This window comes from Elephas maximus, chromosome 2 (assembly GCF_024166365.1).
Source record: "Elephas maximus indicus isolate mEleMax1 chromosome 2, mEleMax1 primary haplotype, whole genome shotgun sequence".
Taxonomy (NCBI): domain Eukaryota; kingdom Metazoa; phylum Chordata; class Mammalia; order Proboscidea; family Elephantidae; genus Elephas; species Elephas maximus.
In genome coordinates, this window is record NC_064820.1 from 225,813,489 (window position 1) to 225,840,883 (window position 27,395).

General features: G+C 49.1%; 1 protein-coding gene across 1 annotated transcript in view; it reads left to right on the plus strand.

Moving 5' to 3' along the window:
* The window catches only part of UMODL1 (uromodulin like 1), a 91,461-nt gene that overhangs the window by 42,613 nt on the left and 21,453 nt on the right, over positions 1-27,395 (plus strand). The window contains exons 8-18 of the mRNA XM_049870937.1: positions 1,313-1,425; positions 4,003-4,222; positions 7,080-7,252; positions 7,689-7,830; positions 8,550-9,164; positions 10,773-11,030; positions 13,025-13,137; positions 16,040-16,253; positions 19,195-19,332; positions 22,257-22,594; positions 26,688-26,833. Coding sequence (XP_049726894.1) covers positions 1,313-1,425; positions 4,003-4,222; positions 7,080-7,252; positions 7,689-7,830; positions 8,550-9,164; positions 10,773-11,030; positions 13,025-13,137; positions 16,040-16,253; positions 19,195-19,332; positions 22,257-22,594; positions 26,688-26,833 — 2,470 coding nt within the window. The remainder of the gene's footprint in view (positions 1-1,312; positions 1,426-4,002; positions 4,223-7,079; positions 7,253-7,688; positions 7,831-8,549; positions 9,165-10,772; positions 11,031-13,024; positions 13,138-16,039; positions 16,254-19,194; positions 19,333-22,256; positions 22,595-26,687; positions 26,834-27,395) is intronic.

A 27,395-nucleotide genomic window follows, 5' to 3' on the forward strand; every position in this document is an offset into this window, starting at 1 on the left:
GTACCTGGGTGGCGTACTGACCTCTGCCCAGTTAGACATAGGTGATGGAATTTCTCCTCCAGCAGGGCCCTGTGGCTTCGGGGTGTAAGTGTGTGTGATGGTGGGGTGGGGGAGGGGAGAGGGCTAAGACAGTCTGGTCCAAGGGTTCTAGATACATACATGCATCCTTGATCTAGAACAGGTGGGGGCCCCAGGCTGGAGGGTGCAGGCTTGTTGGCTCAGCAGAGGGTGCAGAGACAGAAATCGCTGCATAGAAGATGCTACCCCTGAGGTCTATCTCTTGCACAGAGATTAGAACTAATGGCAGTGACTGGTGGCATTAAATGAGGAAGGGGAAGATCAGGCCGTCATGAGACGGCTCTACATTCTTTATGAACTGATTTGGGGCTGATCCTGTGCTAAATGGTCATAGCAGGCAGGACAGATTCCCAGAAAGTCTTCCAAGGACGTAGCCATGCAAAACACAAGCTCTTGAATTTGCATGATGCTTTCACTTATCCTGCAGGCTCCATCTTATTCTCTTATTTTATTTTCAAAATACTTAGGGAGTGAGTAGAAGCTGCACTCCTTTCCCACTGAGGAAACGGAGACCAGAGAGGAGGTTACTTACCTGAAAGCCACCCATGTATGAGGGTTGAGCTTGAGCCCTTGGGATCCCTGCTGTGCCCCTTTCTCTGCACCCTGCATATGCATCAAGCTCCCCTCCCAACTCATTTCTGAAACCAGTTGCTGTCGAGTGGACCCCAGTTATAGATCTCTCCCAACTTGGCCACCCCAATCTAAGACTATTATGGGTTGAACTGTGTCCCCAAAAGCATGTGTTGAAATCCTAACTCCTGAACCTGTGAATGTGACCATGTTTGGAAATAATTTTTTTGTTGTTAATCAGGTCATACCAGAGTAGGGTGGGTCCTAAACCTAATCCTTTCTGAGTGGTTCCTTGTAAACAGCGCAGAGTAGGCATGGACACACAGGGGGACGATGACACGTGAAGACACAGACAGATGAATCTACGAGCTCAGGAACACCAAAGATTATTGGCAGCTACTAGAAGCTGAAAGAGACAAAGAAGGACCTCCCCCTAGAGTCATGCACTGAATTTGGACTTCCAGTCTTCTGAACTGTGAGACAATAAATATCTGTCCTTTAAAGCCACCCACTTGCAGTATTTCTGTTATAGCAGCAAAGACTCATGCTTTGATCTATTTTTCAAAAAGTTCCTGTCAACAGGATAGGTTTTATGGAAAATAGTGACAGAAAAGTATGTGACTATTGATGAAATGATTTCATATAATTTGTATTACTGTCTCAGATGCCCGGGTATTTGAAGTCACAATAAGGATCACCAATCGCAACTTCACGGAGCAGCTACTCAACCACAGCAGTGTGGAATACCAGGACTTTTCTAGACAATTGCTGCAAGAGGTAAAACCAAAGCAGAGACCCATGGGACTTTTCTTGGGTGTTCTAAGCGAGAACACCAAACACAGGCCGGCAACACTTGCCCAACCCCTTCTCTGCAATTGTTGCAAAATCGTATTTTATCACTGCTTTATTTTTTTATTTTTTTAGGGGAGGCTAAACCCAAACTGCACGGTAATTACAAAAAATTGATTTTTTTTTTTATGGGTTATTTAGTCCAGGTTTTGGATTGGGGCAATCCATCTTTGAAATGTGTGCCTTTGATTCAAATGGAATGCATACTTGATCTTAGACCTGCATTTTCTGCTGAACCTTCTATCTGTGGGATCTAGGTGATCTATCTTCCTGCTTTGCTGTAGCTCCATTAATGAAGCATTTACCAATAATCACAGCATCTATTCCTCCCTTGTAGCTAAAGGGAGACATCAGCACACAGCCTAAGAGAACAAGGCCAGTGTTAAATATTATCTATTCATGGGTGATAAATTGGAGGAGAGAGTAACTTACTAAACTGAAGAACTGTGAAAGGCCTGAGAGTTTGCCCTTATTGAAAGCTAACAAGTCAGCCTGCCAGAGTTTCACAGATGCTGACAGAAGACACGAGACTCCTGGGTCAGAGACAAAGGACTTTTATTACTCACATCTCAACAGGCAGCATGAGCTTCATGTTCACATCAGCTCCTCTTGCTCCCACGTCCCATAGGGGTGATATGGACGGGCTCAGATGGGTGATACACATGTAATAGGCTTGCATCACAGCTGAGGAACCCCAAGCTAAGGGAACCTGAATCTTTTATAATGGACTGCTAGCAAATGTACCTAAACTTTGCCCCAGAGGAAGTCATTATCTTTATTATAAACATCAGTTGCCATCAAGTCAATTTTGACTCATGGAAACCTCAAGTGTGTCAGAGTAGAACTGTGCTCCATGGAGATTTCAATGGCTGACTTTTTGGAAGTAGATCGCCAGGGCTTTTTTCTGATGTGCCTCTGGTGGACTCGAATATCCAACCTTTTGGTTTAGCAGCTGAGTATGCTAACTGTTTGTACCACCTTGGAATGGTATTCTTATTATACTGGACAGTAAACAGAGCTAGCCTTTGCACTGGAGAGAGACACTGTATCTTCTGAGGTTCACTATACAGACATTCTTGAAAAGATATTCTGGAACAAAAGGGTAGTTCGTGCCAAAATGTGTAGAAAGATCTACAGAAAGGCACAAGACTTATGGAGAGTTGTCTCCCAACATTCACCTGTAGGGGAATCATTTTTTTAACTTTCTCAGATAATTCGCTCTTCTTCTCTATGTTGGTTCAATTGTGTGAATGGGAACAGAAGGGTAGGAAGGCAGGGGCAAGGCTGATATCTCCTTTGCCAGGGCATAAATAACCCTGAGCACCTGGCTCTGCCTGTGTGTTTCATGGGGGATACAGTCCCGTATGGGTGTGTGCGTGTTGGGGGGGATAACTCCAAAAAGCCACAGGAATTGCTCCTTGATGGTCCCTGTTTATCAGTCAATCCATCCATCCATCCATCCATCCATCCATCCATCCATCCATCCATCCATCCATCCATCCATCCATCCATCCATCCATCCATCCATCCATCCACCACACACCCACCCACCCATCCATCCAAACATCCAGTGGTGTGTCTTTCTGTCTCTCTCATGCACACATACAAATTACTTTCATAGTAATGTTCAGGGCACCCAGATGGGCTTCTTCATCTAATGCTCCATTGCTGGGAGCTTGATTGCCATGGTCATCGCAAGTTCTGCAACAAACGCTAGCCTAGGCCAGGCAATTCCAGGGAGAGCCCAACTGGGGAATACTGAGTCAGGAGGTCATCTCTGCTTGCTCCTTGTGATGGTTAAGGTTGTGTTTCAACTTGGCTGGGCCATGATTCTCAGTGATTTGATAGACGTATGATGTTGTGGTCACTTCCATGATGAGATTTGATATTATGTGATGATCACCTCCATGATGGGATCTGCTGTGAGTAGCTAATCAGTTGAAAGGGAGTTTTCTTGGGGGTGTGGCCTGCTTTGAATATAAGTGGATATTCTGCAAGGTATGTGGGCTTTTTGATCATTCTGGATCCTGCAGCTGGCTCCAGTTCATCTGGCCTCCAGCTTTTAGGACTTGGGCTGGCAGCTTTCCTGTGGTCTTGCCTGCCGATCTTAGGATTGGTCGATCTTCACAGCCTGTGACCAGGATCCCTGCTCTCTGACCTGCCCATCTTGGGTTTGCCAGCCCCTGTGGCTACGTGAATTAGGAGGGGCCTCTATCCTGACACAAAGACTTGGGACTTGCCAGCCTCTACAACTGCATGGGCCATTTCCTTGATATAAATAAATCTGTGTATGTTTGTGCACTTTGCTGGGTTTGCTTCTCTAGAGAACCCAGCCTAAGACACTCCTTATAAGTTCATTGCTGGGTACCTCCTCTGGATCTCGAAAGGGCAAGTGGATCCTATGCACCCTCCATCAGCTGCACCTGGGTCTCTGGAAAATAGTTTTGAAGAATGTTGATGGAAATAAGTGTTCTATCTGAGTTGCTGTTGCTTCTTCTTGGCTAGGTTGAAAAATCATTTCCTCCGGCCGTTTCTGATTTGTACAGACATGGGAAGCTGCGGGTGGAGATTGTATCGCTCCAAGCCGGGAGTGTGGTTGTGAAGCTCAGACTCACTGTGCAAGATCCCGAGCTTCTGGTGTATATTTCCACGCTGACTCCCATGCTCCCGCCTCTGTTCACGAGTGCAGTGTTCCAAGTTGACCAACAGGGGACGCAAGTGCAAGGTAGGTTTTCCTCCCTTGAGCGTGGTGCCATAATGCCCCTCCATCTTCTGGGCTACGTTATTTTGGGTCAAAGTAAGTGCAAGGTAGGTTTTCCTCCCTTGAGCGTGGTGCCATAATGCCCCTCCATCTTCTGGGCTACGTTATTTTGGGTCAAAGTTGACTTTATCCCAAAAAGATAAATGAAGGTGAGTGAAAAACAAATTCTTGGTCTGTGTTCTCCACTGGAGCCAGGTGACCTAGGCCCAAGGCCTGAAACACAGAGAGTACCTGCACTGCACTGGCATCTCACATCTGGTTGCTCCGCTTAGGAGAAGGCACCCAGGGAGCTGGGGTTGAGCTTCCCCCCTGTGGAGCAATAAATCTCGGCTATGGCAGGCCCAGGACACAGGAAGAAACTCTGGCTGGAGTATCCCAAGAGGGTGTAGACTCTGGGTGTTTGCCTGTGTCTTGTGCTAATGTATGGGTATATTTACTATACTTGGAGTTGCCTTGAGGTAAGAAGTGCTCAGAAGTCATACGAGCAGGAGACAGAAAGGGAAAGGAAGGTGAGGAAAGTGGGAGAGAGACTGAGCACAGGGAGTCTCTACATCAAAGAGCCTTAGATTTGGGCTTCATCTGTGGAATGGGCGTCCCTCAACAGGCATTGGGTCCTAGAATGAGCTCTGTCACCTTCTTTGTGCTCAGATGAGTGCTGATTTACTGGCCCAACCTACCTGCCCCACCCCAGGAATGCAGAGAAGGCCCAGGTGTGTCTGCTCTTTGAAGTCCCACCTGGAAAACGCCTGCCTGCCTGCTCAGCCTGGGGGTTGCCCTGTTCACTCAGTGCCCCTCGGGGGGAGGTGCTGAGTGACACCAGAGCCTAGGAGTTGACCACTGGGCCTCCAGCTCCAGCACGGGGAGGCAGCACAGGCCTGGGTCCCCACATGGGGAAGACTTGCTCCTCTCCTGAAGAGAGTTCCCTTTGCCTTTGGGATGGAAGAAGCAGGGCAACAACTCACTCATGCCATTCTGCACAAGACAAAAACCTCTTCAGAAGAAGGTCTCTGTTCTGTTGTTCAGGCAGAAATAATCTTGCTAGCATCATCGGCACCTCTTGCATTATTTTGGAGTACTCGCTGCCATTGTGTCCACACATCTGAATCCCTGAAAGTAGAGGCCGATGGTAGGGGCCGAAATGGGGGTGTCACGTTCTCGTGACCTCTTCTCTTCCCCAGGCCCACTCATCAGGGGTCTGTAGTTTCCTGGGTTGGTCATTTGCCTGGGTGGGTGCTCACGGTCTTCCCCCAGGGAGGCCCAGGTTATGCCCTGCACCCTGGCCTTATCCTCCTTACTCTGCCACCCCACCGGAAGAGGTGGTGAGCTCACAGAATGAGACAGAGCTGGTGCCATCCCAGCTCTGACACTCGCTGGCTGTGGGGCCCTGGATAGTTACCTCACCTCCCTGAATCTCAGTTTCCTCATCTGTAAAATGGGAAGATTATCACAACATCCCGCCTCGTAGGGTGGTTGAGTAGATAGTATAATTCACAATGATTATCACGTGATAATACTTGAGTGGGGTTTAGTACAGGGCCCCTGGCACACTGCAAATGGGCACATGAGATGGTCACCTCCAACCCTTAGGCACATTTCCCTAGGATGAATGTCTATATCCAGCATGCATTCTCAGGCAGGAGAGGTCCTTCAGCGCCCCCTGGGTCCCTGGCCCTTCCTTCTCATAGGGCTTCTTCTCCCTCCTCCCCTCACATCTCTCCTTTTAAACTCACCTCCCAGGCCACTACCCATGCCCCTCGTCCTCTCTTAAAGTCTGTTCTCAGGAGATGTCACAACAGTTCTTTGCTCTAAGGTGAAGACCATCGACTGGGTTTCTATGAAGCATCTCTATGGAACCATTGCATTTTAATATTCTGTACAGAGTTAGCCCAAGGAGCAAGACTCTGATGATGACGTTATTCTGTGTGCAAGGCCCTCTGGGTCTTACGATGTCACTGTTAGATGCCGTTTGGCCAACTCCTGATTCACGGTGACGCCATGTGCTGCCTAGTCCTGCACCGTCCCTGTGATCAGTCACAGATTGGACCATTGTGATCCATAGGGTTTTCATTGGCTGGTTCTTCGGCAACAGATCACCAGGTCTTTCTTCCTTGTCTGTCTTAGTCTGGAAGCTCCCCTAAAACCTGTTCAGCATCATTGCAACACGAAAGCCTCCACTGACAGGCAGGTTGCAGCTGCTCACGAGGTGCGCTGGCTGGGAATAGACCTCCGGTCTCCCGCGTGGAAGGCAAGAATTCTACCACTGAACCACCGCTGCCCCCATCTGGGTCTTGTGGGCAGTTCTTCCCCCTGCAGGAGTCAGGGTGAACCCCAGTTGGCTGCGCACTCCCAGGAGGTCTGTTTAGTCTTGAGGCAGAAATGCCAGGTTTTGGTCCTAAGGCCCTCTGCTGATTAAATGAGCCCCACACACATTATGGAAAGTAAACTGCTCTACTTAAGATCAACTGACTTAAAAGTTAATCACATGTAAATGCCTTCAGAGCAACAACAAAACTAACGTTTGAACAAACAACTGGGCACCACAGCCTAGCCACATTGACACACAAAACCAACCATCATACCTCCCAATAAGGCAACACCTGGCCGCTAGCTTGCTCCCTGGGTTCAAATACAGGTTTTTACAGAGAAGCATCTCATGCAGGCCCTTCCTCCAGGGTGCTGGAGACTAAAGGTGCTTGCCTGAGTCCCTGCTTCTTCCCTCAGCCTGTCTGCTCCCAGCCCTTCCCTGCAAAGCCCCATCAGGAGGAGGGAACTTGTAGCTCCATTTGCTGACCAGACTTCTGTCTCTCTCTCTTCTTGGCAGATTGGGACGAGTGTGCAGACAGCTGGGAGAACGACTGCTCAGCCGCTGCCCAGTGCCTCAACCTCGAGGGCTCCTACACCTGCCAGTGCCGAACAGCCAGGGACCTCAACCCCTCCCGGGCAGGGCGGGCCTGTGAGGGTGGGTGCCCAGAGCCTCGGGGACCCGGGGTGGGGGTAGGGCTGACTTCTCCCCCAGGCACAGAGTGCACAGTGCCTGGGGCCCACAGCACTTTCAGAAGCCCATGGAAATGTTTTGATATTAATTTCTTTTAAAACCAAAAGAAAGAAATTAATCTAAGTTTCCAGTTACTGTCGAGCCAACCCTGACTCATGGCACCGCCCTGTGTGTCAGAGTAGAACTGTGTGCTCTATAGCATCTTCAGTGGCCGATTTTTCGGAAGTAGCTTGCCAGGCCCTTCTTCTGAGTTGCCTCTGGATAGACTCGAGCCTCCAACTTTTCAATTAGTAACCAAGCATGTTACCCATTTGCACCACTCAAGGACTCCAATATAATAATAATGAATATATAATAGTCAATCTAGCCTGGATTCTATTCATCTTTATCTCAGTGCAATTGTAAAATATAATTCTTAAGACTTTTTTTATGTAGAAAGAGGCTGATGGAAGTCATACTGTGGCCCTGATGGAGAGAGATCCCTCTCCAGGTGGCCACAAGCTCAACAAGACGTGGAGCTCAGGTGAACTGAGCATGGATAAGTGTCTAGACGTGAAGTCTCTGGAGCCCCAGTCCCGTGAGTCTCTGCCACAAGTGTTTTTTGGAACCAGTTCTGATCAGTTGGTCAGGGCTGCCTGGAGTTCTGAGTTGAGAAGCATGAGGAGGCCACACCCAGACTAAAATGTTGGTGCTCGATTGGTCATGTCTGCCCTGGATGCAGCCCTGGCCAGTGGAGACCGTTCGCCAACCCCAGCAAAGGCATCTCTAGCTGGAAGGAGCAGTACAGAATTAATTCCTCTAGAGAATAACTCTTTTCTTTAAAACAATTGTGTATAGTGTGTATATTCCCATAGTTTCTCTACTCTTATCTTTTTATTATTCACCCAAAAGTTCAGTAAGCTGATGAGAGTGACCCACACCAAGTCCCACCTGAGCACAAATTGTTTTGTGTCTCCAAATTGATCTGAGGGTTGATCCAAGCCCCGCCGTGACATCCTGGTTCTGCAGCCCTGAAGTGGTTGTCATTTCCCTATCTTAGCCGAGTCATTTATAAAGTGGGGCACCTGCCTTGCCTCCCATGAGAGCTCTGGGGAGACTGCAAACATGGACCCCATTAAAAACTCACAAATACCATCCAAGACAACCCATGTCCCCACTTGCTGGGTGGCCTGTGTTTTCCTCTCAGGCAGGGCACCCTTTCTTGGGAGGCCTCTGATGGCTGTCGCTGGGTAGACCAGTTGCCCAAAAGTAGACCTGGTAGACCAGATGTCTGAGAGTGGATGTTTGTCTTGGCAGGTGAGATGGAGAGCCGCATAGAAGGTCTACTGCCTCCCACAACAGGGGTGATGGCACCAGCTCTCCGGACAGAAGCATCTACTGATAGTACCACAGTAGCTGCAGGCAGGTCCACCCTTGGGACCCCTGCTTTGTCACACAGCCCTGCAAACCCATGGAACAGCACGGCAGTAGACCAGGCCTGGAGCCCTGGACCCCCGCCCAGGGGAGGGGAAGACAGCAGCACAGCTGGGCAGGACAGGAACAGTACAGGGAGTGCAGCAGAGGGGGAAGAACCCAGTGTGGCCCCAGGCCTGGCAACGGGACAGTGGAGGACAGGTGAGGTTGGCAGCAGGGGTCCCAGGCCAACCCACGGCTTCCTTCTGAGGGCCACAGATGCCCCTCTGAACCCCACTGGGCAGTTACTGCAAAACTCATCTGTGGAGTCCAACTCCTGGCTAGCCCCTACCACGGGCCCCACAGGCCACATAGCGTGGTACCCCAGCCCCTCAACGCAGGACATGCTGTCGACACCTCTGAGTACCACGTGGCCATGGAACTTGCACCCTGGGCCCTCCATCTCCCCGGACCTACCATCGACCCCCAGATCTGCTTCTCCAAAGACCCCCGCCTGCGGTGAGTGGCTTGAAGGATGCCTCCCGGGCTCTTGGTGCAGGAAACAGTCAGAGGGTGATTATAACTGCACAGTCTTTGCAATTTCAAGTAGCAAAGCCTCATACAGGTGTAGAGTCTAAAGACCTCTTAGAAATATTCGGAGGCCTTTCTCATGTTTAGATGAGTAAGCCGAGGTGCAGGGAGCCAGGTTGCTGGTTTGGTTAGGACGAGGACACCTTGCTGTCTCTCCAGCCTTTCCCCCCACGTCATGGCCTCCCTGTTTGGAGACAGCTTGGGCAGGAGGTCGGGCATCTGGACAGCCTTTGGGTCATGTGAGGTGCATAAGCACTGGTGTACACCCTAGCAGTGCCATGCACCCCAGTTATGTCACACACCCCCAGCAATGCCATGAAACCCTAACAGTGTCATGTATCCCCAGCATCTCTGCACCCCCAACAGTTTTGTGCCCCCTCCCCTCCCGCCCCAGCAGCGTGCACCCCCAGCAGTTCCCCATTGTGCGGAGAGGGTTTAGCTATTGCTGAGGCCGTGGTGATACCCCAAGGACCTGCGACAGCTCTGTGCAGCACGGGCCTGGGCCTCCACGCCTCCACAGAGACTGCACTGAACCTCAGCTGCGAGCTGGCTGCCTCCAAATTAAGCCAGCTGTTAGGTGTGCTCACCATCAGCACATTGCGCCGCTATGCAGTTCCAGGACTGAATGCTGAAGCCCACATAGCAGAGCAGCAAGGGCCTCAGGGACCCCTGCAAGGATGGCTCTGTGCCCACATTAGCCCCCTTCTCAGTCCATGTAGATCCAGGGCTTTGAAGGTCACCAGCCCCTCGGGGGAGCCACCTGGGAAGTCCAGGATCCTCAGGGTGTTTTTGAATCGCCCCCTGAAAATGAACCAAACCCTGAACCCTTTACTCTCATCCCGAGGGAAAGGGCTGTCATTCTAGGAAGCCCAGGAATGAGGGGATGTCCCGGGACCTGCTGGGTGACCTGAGACCTCCACGGTCTCAGTGTGGGGTCGAGGCAGGAAGTCTGTGTCCTGGCACGGCTCCTCTCCTGGCAACCTCTGTACCTGGAGAGGTGGTGCCACCTGAGCTCCTCTAAGCATTAGGTGTTTGAGACAGGGAAACTTTCTTTGTGACAGATTCTCCCACCGGGGAGGAAAGATGCTCTCCTCAGGGGCTTTTGCATTTAAGGTGACCAAGGATGGGAACCTCTTAAGAGATTTGAGACAAGATCTGAGAAATCACTATATCAGTCCCTCCTGCCTTCAGCTGTGGTGTTTGGTCCTTCTGTTTCATGGGTGATGTTTGTGAATAGTAAGTGTGGTTATCATTGACAGCTTTACCTGATGGACAAAGCCTGGGGCTAATACTTGGTGTCTGGACTCAGGGAAAGAGAAGGCAGAATCAGGACACTGACATCTACTAGCTGAGCCTTTTTGTAAATGTCTCTAATTGATAACAACTTTAAAAGCCTAGCCTTTATATTACGACATTGGAGGTTGGGCCCACCAGCATTAACGTTTGATTTTCAGCATTAGGGGAGGTTTCTCTTGCCCCTTCTCCTTGGAATAGTTTGCTGGATTTTAATTCCGGCTCTTTCGTTTCACTTCCCAGTTCCTGTCCCCATCAAAAGAATCGTAGTCTCCAACGTGACTGGCACCAGCTTCCACGTGGCATGGGAGGCAGATCTCACCATGTGCCCCACTTTCCAGCTCACCCTGACTTCTAGGCAAAACCTCACCCTAGACCTGGAGACCCAGAACACAAGTGTGACGCTCTCAGGGCTGGAGCCTGGCATCTTGTACGTGGTTGCGATAGCAGACAAAGCATGTGGAAAAGAAAATGCCGAGGCACACTTAAAAGTGAGGACAGGTAACGTGTTCCAGAAGCACCTGTCATCGTCCATACTTAAAGGGAAGGAAAGAAATGCACTGGAAAGATCTTAGGTGGACGGAGGTTTTAAAAGAGCTGGATTTGTTTGAGGGCTGCTGGGTGTCTGTCTTCCTCTCAGCTCGTCTGCAACTGCCAGACATGTTTTCTTAGTTCTCTAGTGCTGCCATCACAGAAACACCACAAGTGGGCGGCTTTAAAGAACAGTAATTTATTTCTCACCATTCTAGAGGCTAAAAGTCCAAACCAGGGTCTTGGTGTGTCAATTCCTTCCATGGGCCCCTCTCTCAGTTTCTGCTATCTGACAGCAATCCTTGGTAGTCTTGACTTGGAGACGACCCTCACATAGCATTTGTCTTTCCCTATGTGTGTGTCGTGGTATCCATTCCGCTCTTTTCATAACTTAGAAGTGATTAGGTTTAGGGCCTACCCCATACTGGTCTTACTGCATTAACATAAAAGAAAACCTCTATTTCCAAACAGGATCCCATCCACAGGTACAGGGGGCCAGGACTTCAATGCATATTTTGGGGGAAACAATTCAATCCATAACACATGACCTGGCTCATTTCAAGAAAAGGTGTGGGGCAGCCTGGGAATGTGTGTGGGTTCTTCGTGGAGCCGCACCCATGCCCTAACACCCCCTCACTCTCAGTGAACCTGCCCTTGGCTGTCAGGAAGGACAATGATAGACAGTCGGGCAGCAGGCAGCCAGACCGACAATCTGTGATCTGCCACCAGGGCCTGAACCACACAGTAGGGACGTCATAGAATTGAGTGATAACAAATCAAACGTAGACTCCAATGAGCTGAAGCTGATCTTTGTCCATAGTTAGATATCCAAGTAAAATTCCTTTTTTCTCCCCAATAGCATTTGTGCCATGGATTGAATTATGTCCCCCCAAAAATGTGTGTATCAACTTGGTTAGGCCATGGTTCCCAGTATTCCGTGTTTGTCCTCCATTTTGTGATTGCAGTTTTATGTGAAAGAGGATTAGGGTGGGATTGTGACACCCTTACCAGGTCACATCCCCAATCCAATGTAAAGAGAGTTTCTCTGGGGTGTGGCCTGCACCACCTTTTATCTCTCAAGAGATAAAAGGAAAGGTAAGCAAGCAGAGAGTTGGGGTCCTCATACCACCAAGAAAGCAGCACCTGGAGCAGAGTGCGTCCTTTGGACCTGAGGTTCCTGCGCTGAGATGCTCCCAGACCAAGGGAAGACTACTTACAGAAGCAGACTGCTACATCTTTCTTCCGTGGAGCGGCTAGGTGGTGGGTTCAAACCGCCAACCTTTGGGTGAAGCGCTTTAACCGCTGGGCCACCAGGGCTCCTTTTCTGCTCCACAGGGCCCCACAGTCAATAAAGAAGTTCCACTGGAAAGAAGTCCACACAAAGCAAAGGGCAACAGAGAACAAGGCTTACCTCCCTTCTACTGGAGTGTCGGCCACTGTGAGAGGTTAACGCCCCAGCTTGCTTTAGAAGCGAGGAGGCTGTCAGGACCTTCCTCCAGAGTCAACAGAGAGAGAAAGCCTTCCCCTGGAGCTGATGCCCTGAATTCAGACTTCTGGCTTACTGGACTGTGAGAGAATAAACTTCTCTTTGTTAAAGCCATCCATTGTGGTATTCTGTTATAGCAGTACTAGATGACTAAGATAATTTGTAATCTGGATATTTTCTTAAGCTATAGCTTACCTGACTAGCAAGCACATGTGTGATGTTGTAGAATTAGCTGCCCAAGACTTGATGGCTGTGTTCTCCAAGGGGATGCACACTGCTGGGTGGTACCTGCTGTCTTCAGGCTCTGTTCCTGGGTCTTCTGGAGTCTGGGCGCCGTGTCTGTAAGCTCCAGGGCCCAGGGCAGCCTTGGTTCAATGTTCCTCATGGCCAAATGGAAAAACTCTGTTATTAATACTGAAATGGCAGCCTGTCACCTTGTACATAGCCATTGCAAACGTTTTTATTCTCTAACCTGCAGCGGCCCAGAAGCTCAGTGGAAAAGTCCGAATAGCAAACGTCACGTATTCAGAATGCTTCCGCAATGCCAGCAGCGTGGAGTACCAGGACTTCCTAGAACTCTTCTTTAGGGTGGTAAGTTGGTGACAGTAATGTTTATTTCTTTTTGAGACAAGAGGGGTGGCAGGGGCAAAGGGACTAGTATTCTACCTTCCTCCAACCAGGACTTAGGTTGTAAGCCTGATAGCCTCCTCGCTTCTAAAGCAAGCTGGAGCGTTAACCTCTCGCAGTGGCCGACGCTCCAGTAGACGGGAGGTAAGCCTTGTTCTCTGTTGCCCTTTGCTTTGTGCGGACTTCTTTCTGGTGGAACTTCTTTATTGACTACAGGGCCCTGTGGAGCAGAAAAGGAGCCCTGGTGGCCCAGCGGTTAAAGCGCTTCATCCAAAGGTTGGTGGTTTGAACCCACCACCTAGCCGCTCCACGGAAGAAAGATGTGGCAGTCTGCTTCTGTAAAGATTACAGCCTTGGAAACCCTATGGGGCAGTTCTACTCTGTCCTTAAGGGTTGCTATGGTTCGGAATCGACTCGATGAAAACTGGTTTGGGTTTTTTGGGTGAGGCAGAAGGCCTCTCCCCTGACTTTTTAAAAAACTTAAAAAAAAATGAGAGATATTTCACATACCATAAAATTAGCTTTCAAAGGGTACAGTTCAATGGCCTTTAGTTTATTCACAGAGTTGTACAAACATCCCACCGTCGGTTTTAGAACTTTTCATTATCCCCAAAAGAAACTCATACCATTAGTATTCACTCTTCATTTTCCCATCTCCAAGCCCCTGACAAAACTACAAGTCTACTTTCTGTCTTTATGGATTAACCTCTTCTGGACATTTCACATAAATGGAATCATGCAATATTTGTCCTCTTGTGTTTGACTTATTTCACTCAGTATCATGTTTTCATGGTTCATCCATGTAGTAGCATGTACCTGAACGTCATTCTTCTTCATGGCTGAGGAATACATATTCCACTGTATGGGTGTACCCCAACCTGTTGATGGACATTTAGGTTGTTTCCACTTTTGACTATTATAGATAATGCTTCTGTAGCCCCGTTCCTCAAAAAAAAAAAAAAGCTCCTATTCTTTCTTGTGCATTCTCTAACCACGCCCTTAGCATTCTTCAGGGAAGTATATTGTTAGGATTTATAAAGGGTAGCAATCGCAATATTCTTTGTGATAGAGGTTAGATTACCCTTCGAAGAATAGAAAATGCACTTGTTATAATATAATCACCTCATTTGCAGAGTGGAAATCTCATAAATTTTAGCTTTTCCTCAGTCTGGGAGTTCAGTTTTAAGACCCAGAAGAGAGGGCGTTTAACCGCGCCATCTAGTGGCAAAGGGTGATACCACTGTGGTGTGTTAGTGGTGGCCACACGGTGTGTTTTCAAGGTTCATCCGTGTGGGAGCATGTATCGGTATTTTATTCCTCTTTGTGGCTGATATTATTCTATTCTATTACATTCTATTATGTTATAATAATTATAGGTATTATATCTAATCCTTCTATCATTATAATGATAGTCCATTGTACGTATGTACCACAGTGGGTTTCTCCAGTCATCTGTTGATGGACACTGGGGCTGTTTCCACCTTTTGGCTACAGTGAATAGTGCTGCGGCAAACATTGGTGTACAAGCCTCTGCCGCAGTTTTCTTGGTTAATCTCTCTTCTTGAAACCATTTCCCTCTTTGTCTGTTTTTGGGGATAGTTATTTTTGTTTGTCTAGAATTTAAGGATGGCAAATAACTATAGGACGTTAAAGCAAGTTCCGGGATGCAGTGGGTTAAAGGAGCACCTAGTTCTTTATCACTTCCTAATAAGGATCCTGGAACTTTACTTTGAGATTTGTTTGAAATGCAACTTAAAGTGACATTCATCCAAGGTCATGGCAGATCCCTGCCTGGAAGTTCCAGGTAAAGAGAGAGAAAGACAGAGGAGCTGAGTGTTCACTGGTAATGATGCAGCCACGTGGTGGCACCAACGGAAGCCCCCTCGGGGTCTCTCGGGTCTGTAGCCTTTGGTAGGAGGCACAGTTTTGCTCCCGCTGGGCCACCCTAAGGCCCGGGAGGGAATCCATGAGCGCAAGTTTCAAGACACTGCCGCTCCTCACACAGTTCAGATAAGGAGAGATTTCCCTGCAAAGTTCAACCTTGGGGCTGTGCTTTTCCATGGTCGATCTGAGTTATACTGAATGTTTGAAACTCATTCTAAGATTGTGTCTTTGTGGGCATTTTGACCATGGTGGGCTAAAATGGAATAATATAATGTGTGATGTATGATTCTGTCCAAAGTTATGGAATGTAAAACAAGGCTTTTAGGGGAAGGAACTGCCGTATCAGGAGAAAAGATTGTTCTAGAAAAAACATAGGGTGGTGGTCTCCTTCCCCACCACCACTCATGCAGCCCTCTGCCCTCTGTGACTCTGAGCTGGGAGTTAAAAAAAAAAAAAAAAAGTTTATGTTGAATCCACCCCCTCATTGTGAACCCATGTGTGTCAGAGTAGAACTGCGCTCCATTGTATCGCTCTCGGTCACTAGATGGCACTGTTAAACTTGCTGATTTTTTGGAAGTAGCTCAACAGGCACCTTGGCACCTCTGGGTGGACTCAAACCACCCATCTTTCAGTTAGCAGCCTAGCGCATTAATTGCTTGCACCACCTGGGGACTGAGCTAAGAACAGTAGATTCTAAATGGGATAGTACGCCCCCTACCAAGTTATATGCCCTCGAGGGTAAGGTCCCTGTCTTTGCACCTGGCCCCATTTTCCACCTGCAGAAAGGAAACTTTCTGTAACTGTTTGCTGGTCATGCTGGGGACACGGTCTTTTCACTATCACAGAATCACCCGGGCACTTGTGCTGGCCTCAGGGACACAGCAGACAGGAATGGGGCCCAGAGCTGACCTTGGCTTCTACCTTTTGCCCAGGGTGAGCGAAGACAAGGGCAACTTCCCTCACGTGGTCTGTCTCCCTAAAGGTGCGGAATGCCTTACCAGCCCCCACGCTTCAGCTCATGGAGGAGGGTGGAATTAAGATGGAAGTCACCGGTGTCAGCAATGGCAGCGTCGTGGTGGCATTCGACCTACTGATCATCGCAGACATGGATGCCCGGGAGGTGCTGAACACATTCCTCACCGCCTTACAGAACGTATCTCTGCTGAAGGTAGTCCAAGGTGACACCTTCATCCAAGGTACGTGGAAGTCGGGACCCGCGGAGACCTCAGCGGGGCTCTGGGGCCGGAGGAAGGAAAGCCCAGCTATGGCCCCTTTTCCCTTTTTAAATGAATTAATAATTTTTAAAATTTTTCTAATTTTGAAATAACTACAGAGAAACAGAAAGTTGGAAACAAACAAAAAAAAAAGCACAGGGATGTCCTATATACCCTTCACCCAGTTTCCCCCAGTGGTGACATCTTGTATAACGATATACAAAGTCAAAGCCAGAAAACTGACATTGATACAATCCACGGAACTTATTCAGAATTTCACTAATTTTATAAGCACTTATTTGTGCATGTGTGTGTATGTGTGTTGTTGACTGCTGTCGAGTCAATTCCAACTCATAATGACTCCATGTGATATAGTAGAAATGCCCCAGAGGGTTCCTAGACTGTAATCTCTGTGGGAGCAGATCACTGGGTCTTTTCTCCCAGGGAGCCACTGGGCGGGTGCAAACCACAAACCTTTCAGTTAGCAACCGAGTGCTTAACTGTACGAGCCACCAAGGCTCCTTGTGTGTGTATGTAGTTCTATGAAATTCTGTCACGTGTAGATTGGTGTAACCGCCACCACAATCAAGGTACAAAGCATTCTACTACCATGAGGCTCTGTCCTGCGACCCCTTCATGTAAAGCCACAGCCATCCCCTTTCACCCTTCCCCAACCCATGGGCTCTGGTAGCCACTAATCTTTTCTCTACCTCCATAATTTTTTATTTCAAGGATGTTATATGAATGGGGTCACATAGTACGTATCCTTTTGAGATTGGCTTTTTTCACTGAGTGTAATTGCCTCGAGACCCATCCAAGTTGCTGAGTGTATCAATACTTTTTATTGGTGAGTAGTATTTTTTTTTAGTATTCCATGACATGGATGGACCACCATCTCTTTGTTTTTGAAAAATGCTGTTCCTATGTCTCATTTTATGGGTTTTCCCTTGTTGCTGCTATGATGGATTATTTAAGGATTTAAGGGTTCAAAACATCTTCGAGTGGACATGCAAAGATTCCCAGGGGTGCTGCTCCTTTCTATGGAGCCTGAGCTCTGTTCCCAGCCCTCCGCTGTCACCTGTTTTGAAAAGCTGAGGGCACACCTGCCCTTCTCTGCAGCCAGGTGTCCTCACAGGCATACTTTCTAAGGAGATCCTAATAAAAATAATTGAAAAGAAAAACAAGGAGCAAAAGGCAGTTTAGATTTCTTTTCTCATCTCATATTTGAAAATAAATTACAAATGGTTCACAGTTACCTGTATGAAAAAAAAGTGAAAGAAAATATAGATTAATATTTTTCTAATTTTTTGGAATGAGAAGGATTGTCCAAGTTTAAAACCAGAGAAAAAACAATCTCACAAAGGAAAAGGCTGAAATATTTGACTACATAAAAATGTAAATCTTTTATATCAAATAAAATAAAAGGACCATTGTAAGGCAAGCAAGAATAAAAAAAAATTTCAAATAGTTTGATGAAGGATTAATATCCTAAATATATACAGAGATGATACAAATTGATAATAAGATACTAAAAACCTGACAAATGAATGTGCAAAAGACCCAAATAGACAATAAAAGAAGAAACACAAATGACTAATAAAGATGTGATCATCAAAGACAGACACATTAAAAAGAGATCTTTTTGCCCATCTTATAGTAAAGCTTTTTTTTTTTTAAACAATACTGATGAAATATGATAGGTCAGGCACTGGCACGCATTGCTGATGGAAATACACATTTCCCGGAAATTGCTAAAACTTCCTGGAAGCCGATTTTGCATTCTGTGTCAAAAGCTTTCAAATGTTCATCTGCTTTGACTTTGGAACTTCACTTCTAGGACTTTTTTCCTACAGGAACAGGCCTCAATGTGGACTGTAGTTTATATACAAAGACATTTATCTCCGGCATTACTTTAAAAGCAAAAGAAATGGAAATAACCAATAGTCCTATAGTGGAAGCAGTTGTCCTCGAGTCAGCTCCAGCTCCCGGCAGCCCAGTGTGTTTCCGAGTACAACTGTGCTCCTCAGAGTTTTCACAAGTAGACCACCAGACCCTTCCTGAGGCACCTCTAGGTGGACTTGATCTTCCAACCTTTCATTTAGCTGCTGAGTGTGTTATCTGTTTGCACTACCCAGAGACTTTAGTCTTGTAATGGAGGAAGATATTAGTAAATTACATCTGTACCATGAACTGTTACGCAATTATGAAAAATGAGGTTTGTTGAGACAGAAAATATTGCCAATACAAGGAGAAGAGAAGCAGGACTCAATTTGTACATAAAACATATTCTTAGCTATGTTGTCATCTATATTTTAAAATACTAGAAGGAAATACATAAACCTGTGAGCATTATCATATCTGGGTGGTGGCCTTAAGGATAGATTTTATACACTTTGCTTTGCGTTTCTGGTTTGTGTCTGTTTTCTGCACTACCTGGCATTGCTGTTTATCAGCCAGCTAGCTGAGCCTAAAGATGAAAGGCAAGGCAAGTTGCTGTGAGGGCCTTCTGTTGGGGGTAGGTCTTGCCGCCTGGGTCCCTTGGCCGGAGGCCATGGGCTGGGGTGGTCCCTGCTCAGCTCCTGGTTGATAACCTGCTTAGCTGAGCACTCACTCCCAGCCTGGGACCAGGCGTCCTCCCTCCAGAGTTGGTCACCTATGACAGGAACAGTCCCTGCAGACTGTCTCTCACCAGCTCACCTCCAGCCCCAGTGGGAAATCAGGGTGCTGCCCTCTCCCTCGATCTCTGCAGAACCCGTGACCTTGACTGTGGTTTGATCTAACTCAATGCTTCTCATCTTTTTTCCCTGAGAGGCATGTGCCCCACAAGGGCGTACGAATCGACCCCAGAGTACGCACACACCTTATGCGCTAGCACCCTCACACCCATGGTGATGTTGTGCTGTGTTTTCTAAATGTCACGCAGATTATGACGAGTGTGAAAGGGGTGAGGACGACTGCGTGCCAGGGACCTCATGTCTTAACACACTGGGGTCCTTCACCTGCAGCTGCACAGGAGGGGCCCCTGACTTCTGGGTGGAGTATCCTGGGAGACCTTGCAAAGGTAAGGCTCTGGTCATCCTTGTCCTGGAACACCATCTGATAATCTGCTCCTTTAATGGCAGTCATTTGCAAAATGCTTCTTCACCAAATAAGATCAGCCTACTTTTATGACCTGGGCAAGTTTCTTTATTGTGTGTACACACGTGTGTATGTGTATGTGCACGTCTGTGTGTCCCTCCCCATTCTTGCACACGTCATCTGCCTTCTGGCCGGTGCCTTATATCTCCAGGCGTTCGTTCTGATGCCCGTGATGAGAAAATACACACAAACTCGGGCAGGTCAAGGCGGTGACTACCTCAATGTTAAAAGTAATCTTGTGAAATTTGTGTGACACACCACACAGGAAACATTTCTACTCAGCTGCTCTGTACTCTGCCATTTTCCCATTAAACACAGCTTTAGAAGACTTGGGGGCTTTTAGGAGATTCAGTGATGACCCTGAGATGACCCTTGCCCTCTAGGGTTTGCAGTCCAGTGAAAGGAGACAGACATCTGTCAAGTAAGTCTGGTGTCACAGAGAATATGACATGTTGTCTGCTCAGGGTAGATAGAGGAGGCTCAGAGGAGTGTTTTTCCAGTTCCCGTGAGTGTATTCAGGGAGGGCTTCCTGGAAGAGGTGTCTTTGAGCTGGTCTTCAGTGATAGCTAAGAGAACACCTGGTAGAGAGGGTTGCAGTGGGGGGTGGATGGAATGGCGAGAACAAAGACAGCTGTGAAAGTGGGGAAGTTCCAAACACACAGGTTGGGCTGGCTGGGTGTGGGTCCCTGGAGGAGGGGGTGAGAGAGATGGAATGAGGCCAGACAAGAAGGACACAGATGCCGTGAGCAGCAGTTTGGACTTTACCCTGGAGACAGGGGTGAACTAGGTGAAGAGGCGGCGCGTTTGCTGAAGTTTTAATGAGTTCCAGGGATCTGGGGGCTAATCAAGATCAAAGATATGAGCATCAGATGGCAGTGTTGCACAGTGTGTTGGGGTTCACGCATTGACAGGTGCTGCACGTAGGGGGCAGTCCATCACAGAAGACCTTACAAAGTCAAGTGGCATGGGGTGGGGGGGAGCATTCACCAGAAGGGGAAGAGGACAAGAGAACCCCCAGGGAAGGAGAGGGGAATGGAGGGAGGCTTACATGTCTAGGCAACACCCCTTAGTAACAACATGGGGAGTCTCTGGGTTTAAAAAAAAAAAAATTGCCATCAAGTTGATTCCAACTCATAGCGACCCTATAGGACAGAGCAGAACTGCCCCACAGGGTTTGCAAGTATTGGCTGGTAGATTCAAACTGCTGACCCTTTGGTTAGCATCCGAATTCTTGACCACTGTACCACCAGGGATCCTCTGGGTCGAAGGGCGGCAGCAATTTGGGGTCCTTATAACTACAGGAAGGAGCTCTGGTGGTACAGTGGTTAAGCACTCGGCTGCTACCTGAAAGATTGGCAGGAACCCACCATCTGCTCTGTGGGAGAAAGATGTGGCAGTCTGCTCCTGTAAAGATTCATAGACTTGGGAACCCTATGGGCAGTTCTACCCTGTCCTACAGGGTCACTAAGAGTCAGAATTGACTCAACAGCAATGGCTTATAACTGCAGGGTTTCTCTCTCTCTCTCTTTTTTTTTAAAGCTATTAGATGTTAGGCACAGTTTCATGGAATATGCAAAGCGGTAGGCTCTAAATGGCTTAACTCTGCTTATACGGGCTATTTTTAAAGAATTGAATTTGAGTTTGGCAGCAACAGGCTTTTTGGGATACTGGGCCCAGCTCACTGTGAAGAACTAAACAACCTGGGGCCAACACACAGAGCCTGTCGTTGGCTCATTTATACAACAGAGGTCCATCCAGAGAGAAAAGAAGGCGTGGATGAGGCCAGCAGGAAACCAGCCTGCTCCAGGCCTCCATTGGTGTCCACAGGGAGCGGACACTGAAAATTTGTGGATGTCTCAGACAACCATACAGACCACCTTGTTGTTCTTCTGGCCGTTGAAACCAAGCGTGTTCTGGGGACAAGGAGGAAACAGGGACAGGAACGTGGGTCACAGGATCCTGAGATTAGAGATGATTGACCCTGTCCTAGAGATTCAAACTCAGGCCCCTGAGGTTAGATGTCTTGCCCAAGTCCGTGGGCTCGGCACACCCAGAGCCAGCCTGGGAGAGGCTGGAGGGGCAGGGTGGGGGGCTGTCCTAGTTTTCTAGTGCTGCTCTGATACCAATAGCACAAGTGGGTGCTTTTGCAGAACAGATACTTTCTCAGTCTGGAGGCTAAAAGTCCAAATCAGGGTCTCAGCCATGTCAATTCCTTCCTTGTCTGTAGCCCCAGGTTGGTCCTTGGTTCCTTGGTGTTCTTTGGCTTGTAGAAGATCCCCACAGGATGTCTGCCTCCCCTGTGTGTGTAGGGGTTCTACCAAAATATCTACTCAGGCAGAACACCCCCTAGGGAACTCCCTTTTCAACTGACTGCTTGATTACATTACATTAGATTGCATTATGGAAGGTTATCACATCACATTATGTAACGTAGTTACATTATGGAACGCTATCTGCTTTATTCGAGGCCATCTGATTTAGCTACATGTAACTTTTTTTTTTTTAACTACTCTGTTGCAGCATATGTAACTCTCCATAACAGCAACCAGACTAGTGTTTGGCCAAAAAACCAGGAACCATATGGCCTAGCCATGTCGACACATTAAATTAATCATCACAGGCCCCTGAGGAGCTAAGCCACGTCTGTTGGCTGGTGGAAATGTGGAACACGTGTGTGTGTGTGTGTGTACACACATGGCTGTGGCTTGAGCGTGCAATTCCTGTTCTGGGCCATTGCAGGGTACAGAGTGGGTCCCCGTCTGCCACTCACCCCCTGGCTCACAGGCAGGGCTTACATGGCTGACCCAAAACACAGACCCACCTTCTTTGTCTCCTTGTGCCTTACAGGTGACTCTCCTGGCAACACAATTCAGGCCCCTGGGTCCTCTCTGACCCCCGGCCCAGAGCAGCCTTCCACTTCCCCAGAAAGCAGGGCTCCTCTTGTGCAAGGTGCAAGCCCCACGGCCCAGAGCCTATCCCAACGGATGAACCTGACGGGGGCAGTCAGGGTGCTCTGTGAGATCGAGAGGGTGGCCATCGCCATCCAGAAGCACTTCCTGCAGCAGGAGTCCATCCCCGAGTCCTCCTTGTACCTGGGCAAGCCAGCCTGCAACGTGAGCAGCAGCAACAGCACCCACGTGCTCCTGGTGGCTGGCTGGAGCGAGTGCGGGACCACCGTGCAGAGCGTGAGGACCAGGAAGGCGGGCAGGCGGGGCTCATGGGAGGGCTCCCGTCTGGCCTGGGGGCCGGGGAAGGCTCTGCACTCCCAAGGTCTCTGTCTCTTGGGGAGGGACCCCACAAAGGGGATAGGACAGGGCTAAGGTCTCAGCCGGAATCAGGCTGCACCCTGGAACCAGGCAGGAGTGGCACGCCTGTCCCCCCACAGGGATCCTGATGCACCAGATGTATACATCCTGTAGAGTGATTTAAGGAGCAGGCAGGATTGATAGCCAGTGGGATAGGAAAGGGACGGGACCGCTGAGGAGCCTGTGTGTGAATGTGTCTGCGTGCATGGGAGCGCTTATGTGTGGGTGCATGTGGATACGAGGGTGTAAATACATATATATGTATATAGGAGTGCATGCGTGTGTATACGTGTGCAGAGATGAGTGTACTATGGGTATGTTTGTGTGTAAATGTGTATGTATATATATGAGGGTGCGCATGGGTGTGTATATGTGCAGAGATGAATATGTATGGGTGTGTTTGTGTGTGTGTGTGTAAATATATGTCTATGCAAATATGTAATTGTGTGTGTACGAATGTGTGTATGTATGTATGGTTGCATTTACATGTGTGTGAATGTGTATGTATGTGTGTGCAAGTATGGTTTGTGTGTGTGCATGCACGTGTGTGTGTGTTGGTGGCAAAGTGGGGTGGCATTACTCAGAGCAACATGGCCAGAGGGCCGTGTCCTCTCAAATACTCTTCCAGGTCTTTGTTGACCAGTAGGTAAGTGGGGTTTCCCTCTCCTGGTGGTGATGTCAATTTAGTGTGCAGAGGGCCCTCCCCCAAGCTTCTGATCCAGGGGCTCTGGGCACTTGAGTCCTCTCAGGAGACTCACCTCACTGTGAGCACTGGTGCCCTGCAGACCCCGGTGGGGTGGGCTGGTAACTCCAGGCCTCACTTCTTTATGTCACAGTGGACGGTCCAGAACTTTCCAGAGTTTAGCCTATGCTGGGCACTAGAGGAATAGAAGGAGCCCTGGCGTGGTTGTCCTGGAGAAACATGTGCCCCTACAGTAAGACTCATAGAGGGAGTGACACAGAGTGGCTGATTCAGCACAGGGCTGTGGGGATGGCTGACAGGCAGCCGGGGTCCGTGGTCTGGCGGGAAGAGGTGTGGCAGGGTCGTTGGGTGACTCGGGTCCATGTTCTGGTAAGGAACCTGCATGGAGGGGTCATCGGGCCACATGGGAGGCTGGCTTCCAGTGGGGAAGACAGTCTTGAGAATTGGGGCTCCTTGAAAGACAACCCGAAGAGTCAGGTGGTGAGGGGGAGAACCGTGAGTGTAGCCAGGGGACACACCAGCAGCGGGCAGACAAGCTGAGAAGCCAGGAGGGGAGTTCAGACGTAGTGAGCGTACACATGGTTCAGGCTGAATGGGGGCGCTGGGCCCTGGAGCTGGCTGCCTACCAGGAGGGGACAGACGGAACAGGGGGCTTCCAGGCAGGGTTGGGGCGTGAGGTCCAGTGTTACAGGAGAAATTGTGGGGAGGGTCCCAGGAGAGGAGCAGAGCACAGCCCACGTGGCAGGGGGCAGGAAGGTAGTCTGTGTCAGGGACGCTGGACAAGAGAGAGGAGCTCCCAGATGCTGGGCAAGAATCAGGAGGCTGGACTTCCATCCCTGGGAAATCAATTCCTGAAAGGGATGGATGGGACACTGAGCCCTGAGCCCTCCACGGGCCCAGCACAGGCTGGGTGGTCTTCATGAGATGGCATTTAGTCCCCTAACAACCCCAAGGCAGGTATTATATCCGTGTTTAACCCATGAGACATGGAGGCTCAGCAAGGTCTACAAAGGTCAAGGCCACAGTCAGCCCTGCCTCTGAGGCCAGAGCCCCGACCTCCCCATGACTGCCTCTTGAGGCAGCTGGCTTTTCTCTCAGGACCTCGACTGACCATCACCCTAAGACACTCCATGTGCAGGCACTGGGCATCTAGTTAGAGTCCTGGACCCACTTCCTCCTGGGGACAAGTGGCCTCAGGCCCTGGGCTGGGCTAGAAGTGTAGGAAGGGGAGATGTCCTGAGCAGGAGGCTCAGACTCTGACCCTGAGGCTTAGTAAGAAGTCCACATCTTGGAGCATGGAGGCAGGGAGGCCACAGAGGCCAGGAGGGACAGAGATGGGGGGCTTTCTCACGGGCGAGACGCGCTTGGGGAGGCACCCAACATGGCAGCTGAGGATGAAAAGGCAACTTTGAGGTGTGGCCTGGTGACAGAAAGTGGGGCCATGGGTGGTTTAGGGAGTTGACCTAAACAGACCCAAACACTGGTCTCGGTCTCTGCAGAATGACACACCTGTGCTGTGTACCTGGGCTCACTTCGGTTGAATGTGACTTCACCTTCCTGGGAGGCAGGCGGGAGGCACTCAGACCCTTAGGGGTCTCCAGGAGTGAAGGGCCACTTGGACGTTTTCTATGACCCCAAACCATTGCTCACCCCACTCTTACCCCTCAAACTTCCGTAACTTAAAAATAACTACTGGGTTTTGCTGTAATTTCTGGAAGATTCTTAAGACTCTCACCTGGAGGAGTATTTTGAGAGGGGCATGAGCAACTGTAAGCAGGTGGCACAGCAGCTTCTTGGTAGCCATAGTTATGAGGCACAGACGTACATCAAAGGGTTGATGTGGGCAGAGCTTGGGCTGGGTTCTCGAATCTAAGCAGGTCCACGTTGCAGCGGCGGCTTGGGCAGAGTTTGTAGAGCCTAAGTTTAAGATGCTAGAAATCAGATGGTGGTTTCTGCCCAGTGTTTTCAGGGCACTTGGTGATCCACACACCCAGGCAGTTTCCTACTGTGAGTCAGTGCCTCCTTCAGGTGGCGGTGATGGTGAGCGAGAGATGGGCGGGCAGACACAGATGCTGGGCAGATGGTGGCCCTTCCCCCGTCTTGTTCTGAGCTAGACAACACCTGGTTTGGCGACTACATTCAACTGGTATCAGGGCAGAGGGCACTGGTGATTCAGTAGAATTCTTGCCTTCCATGCAGGAGACCCAGGTTCGATTCCAGGCCAATGTACCTCATACATAGCCACCACCCACCTGTCGGTAGAGGCTTGTGTGTTGCCATGATGCTGAACAGGTTTCTGTAGAGCTTCCAGACTCAGACAGACTAGGAAGAAAGGGCTGCTTCTGAAAATCAGTTAATATAAACCCTATGGTTCACAACGGTCCAATCCACAACCGATCACGGGGATGGAGGAGGACCAACTGGTGTTTTGTTCCGTTGTGCACAGGGTTGCCATGAGTCAGGGGCCGACTCCCATGGCAGCGAGCCACAACAACAGGTTTCAGGTACATTCAGAGCAAAGGGAACTCATCTCCTATGAGTTACATCCAAGCTCCTGGAATCCACAGAAGCTCTTGATATTTTTCACATTCACCAAACTAAGGGTCCTCTGAAGACTTATTTGTATAAATACAAGGAAATACAGTGTCATAACAAAATACCACAAAGTGGGTAGCTTTACAGAACAGAAATGTATTACAGTATTTCAGGGTCCTGGAGGTTGGGAGTCCCAACTCAGAGCATGGGCAGGGCCACGGTCTCTGTGAGCCGTAGGGGAGGGTCCTTCCTTGTCTCTTCCAGCCTCTGGTGGTGCTAGGTGTTCCTTGGCTTTTAGATGGTTCGTCACGTGGTGTCTCCTCCTGCGTGACTGTCTCTGTGTCTGTTCTCCCCTTCATAAAACACCACTCAGAAGGGATTAGGGCATACCCAACTCCAGTATGGCCTCATGTTAACTGATGATATCTTCAGAGAAAGGCCCTATTTCCAAACAAGATCACATTCACTGGTATTGAGGTTAGGACTTCAACATATCTTTTTGGGTGACACAATTCTACCCATAACATAGGGACAGTTAGCATTTGTTAAAGCAGAGGCGGAAACCTTGCATTCTCTTTGGTGATTTATGTTAGAAAAAAATCATTGGGGTTTTTAAACTTTGGGGAAGAAGCTTTAAAAAAGAAAGCTCCTCCATACCCAGAGCCGCTGTCCCAGGCATGTCTGGGTGGCCTCCTGGGCCCCAGGCCCTCACTCACGCTGCCCTCTTGTGTTCAGAATATGACGAACACGGTGGTGAGGACCACGCTGCGCAACGACCTGTCCCCAGGGGGTGTCATCCACTACCTGAAGATCCTGAGCCCCATCCACTGCGCCTTTCGAAATGACCTCCTGACATCATCGGGGTACACTCCGGAGTGGGGGTGAGTGGGGAGGCCCAACCCCTGCCTCCTCACCGTAGCCAGGCTCCTCTCTAGCACCTTCCCTTTGGCTTTCTTTGTGAACTTGACAGTTGGAGGACCCTTCTTTGGAGTTGGAGTCCCAGGGTGGTGGAAATGGTTAATGCACTTGGCTGCTACCTGAAAGGTTGAGGGTTCGAGTCCACCCGGAGGCACCTCAAAAGAAAGGCCTGGGGATCTGCTTCCAGAAACTCAGCCACTGAAAACCCTGTGGAGCACAGGTCTACTCTGACACACATGGGGTCGCCGGGAGTCAGAATCGACTCGTTGGCAACTATTTTCTTCCCCCCTTTGAGGTGGCTTTTCAGGAGCCCTGGTAGCACAGTGGTTAAAGCACTCGGCTGCTAACCAAAAGGTCGGTGGTTCGAACCCACCAGCTGCTCTGTGGGAGAAAGATGCGTCCGTCTGCTTCCATACAGATTACAGCCTTGTAAACCCTATGGGGCAGTTCTACTGTACCCTATAGGGTCGCTGTAAATCGGGATGACTCGACGGCAGTAGATTTGGTTTGGAGTTGCTTTTTGGA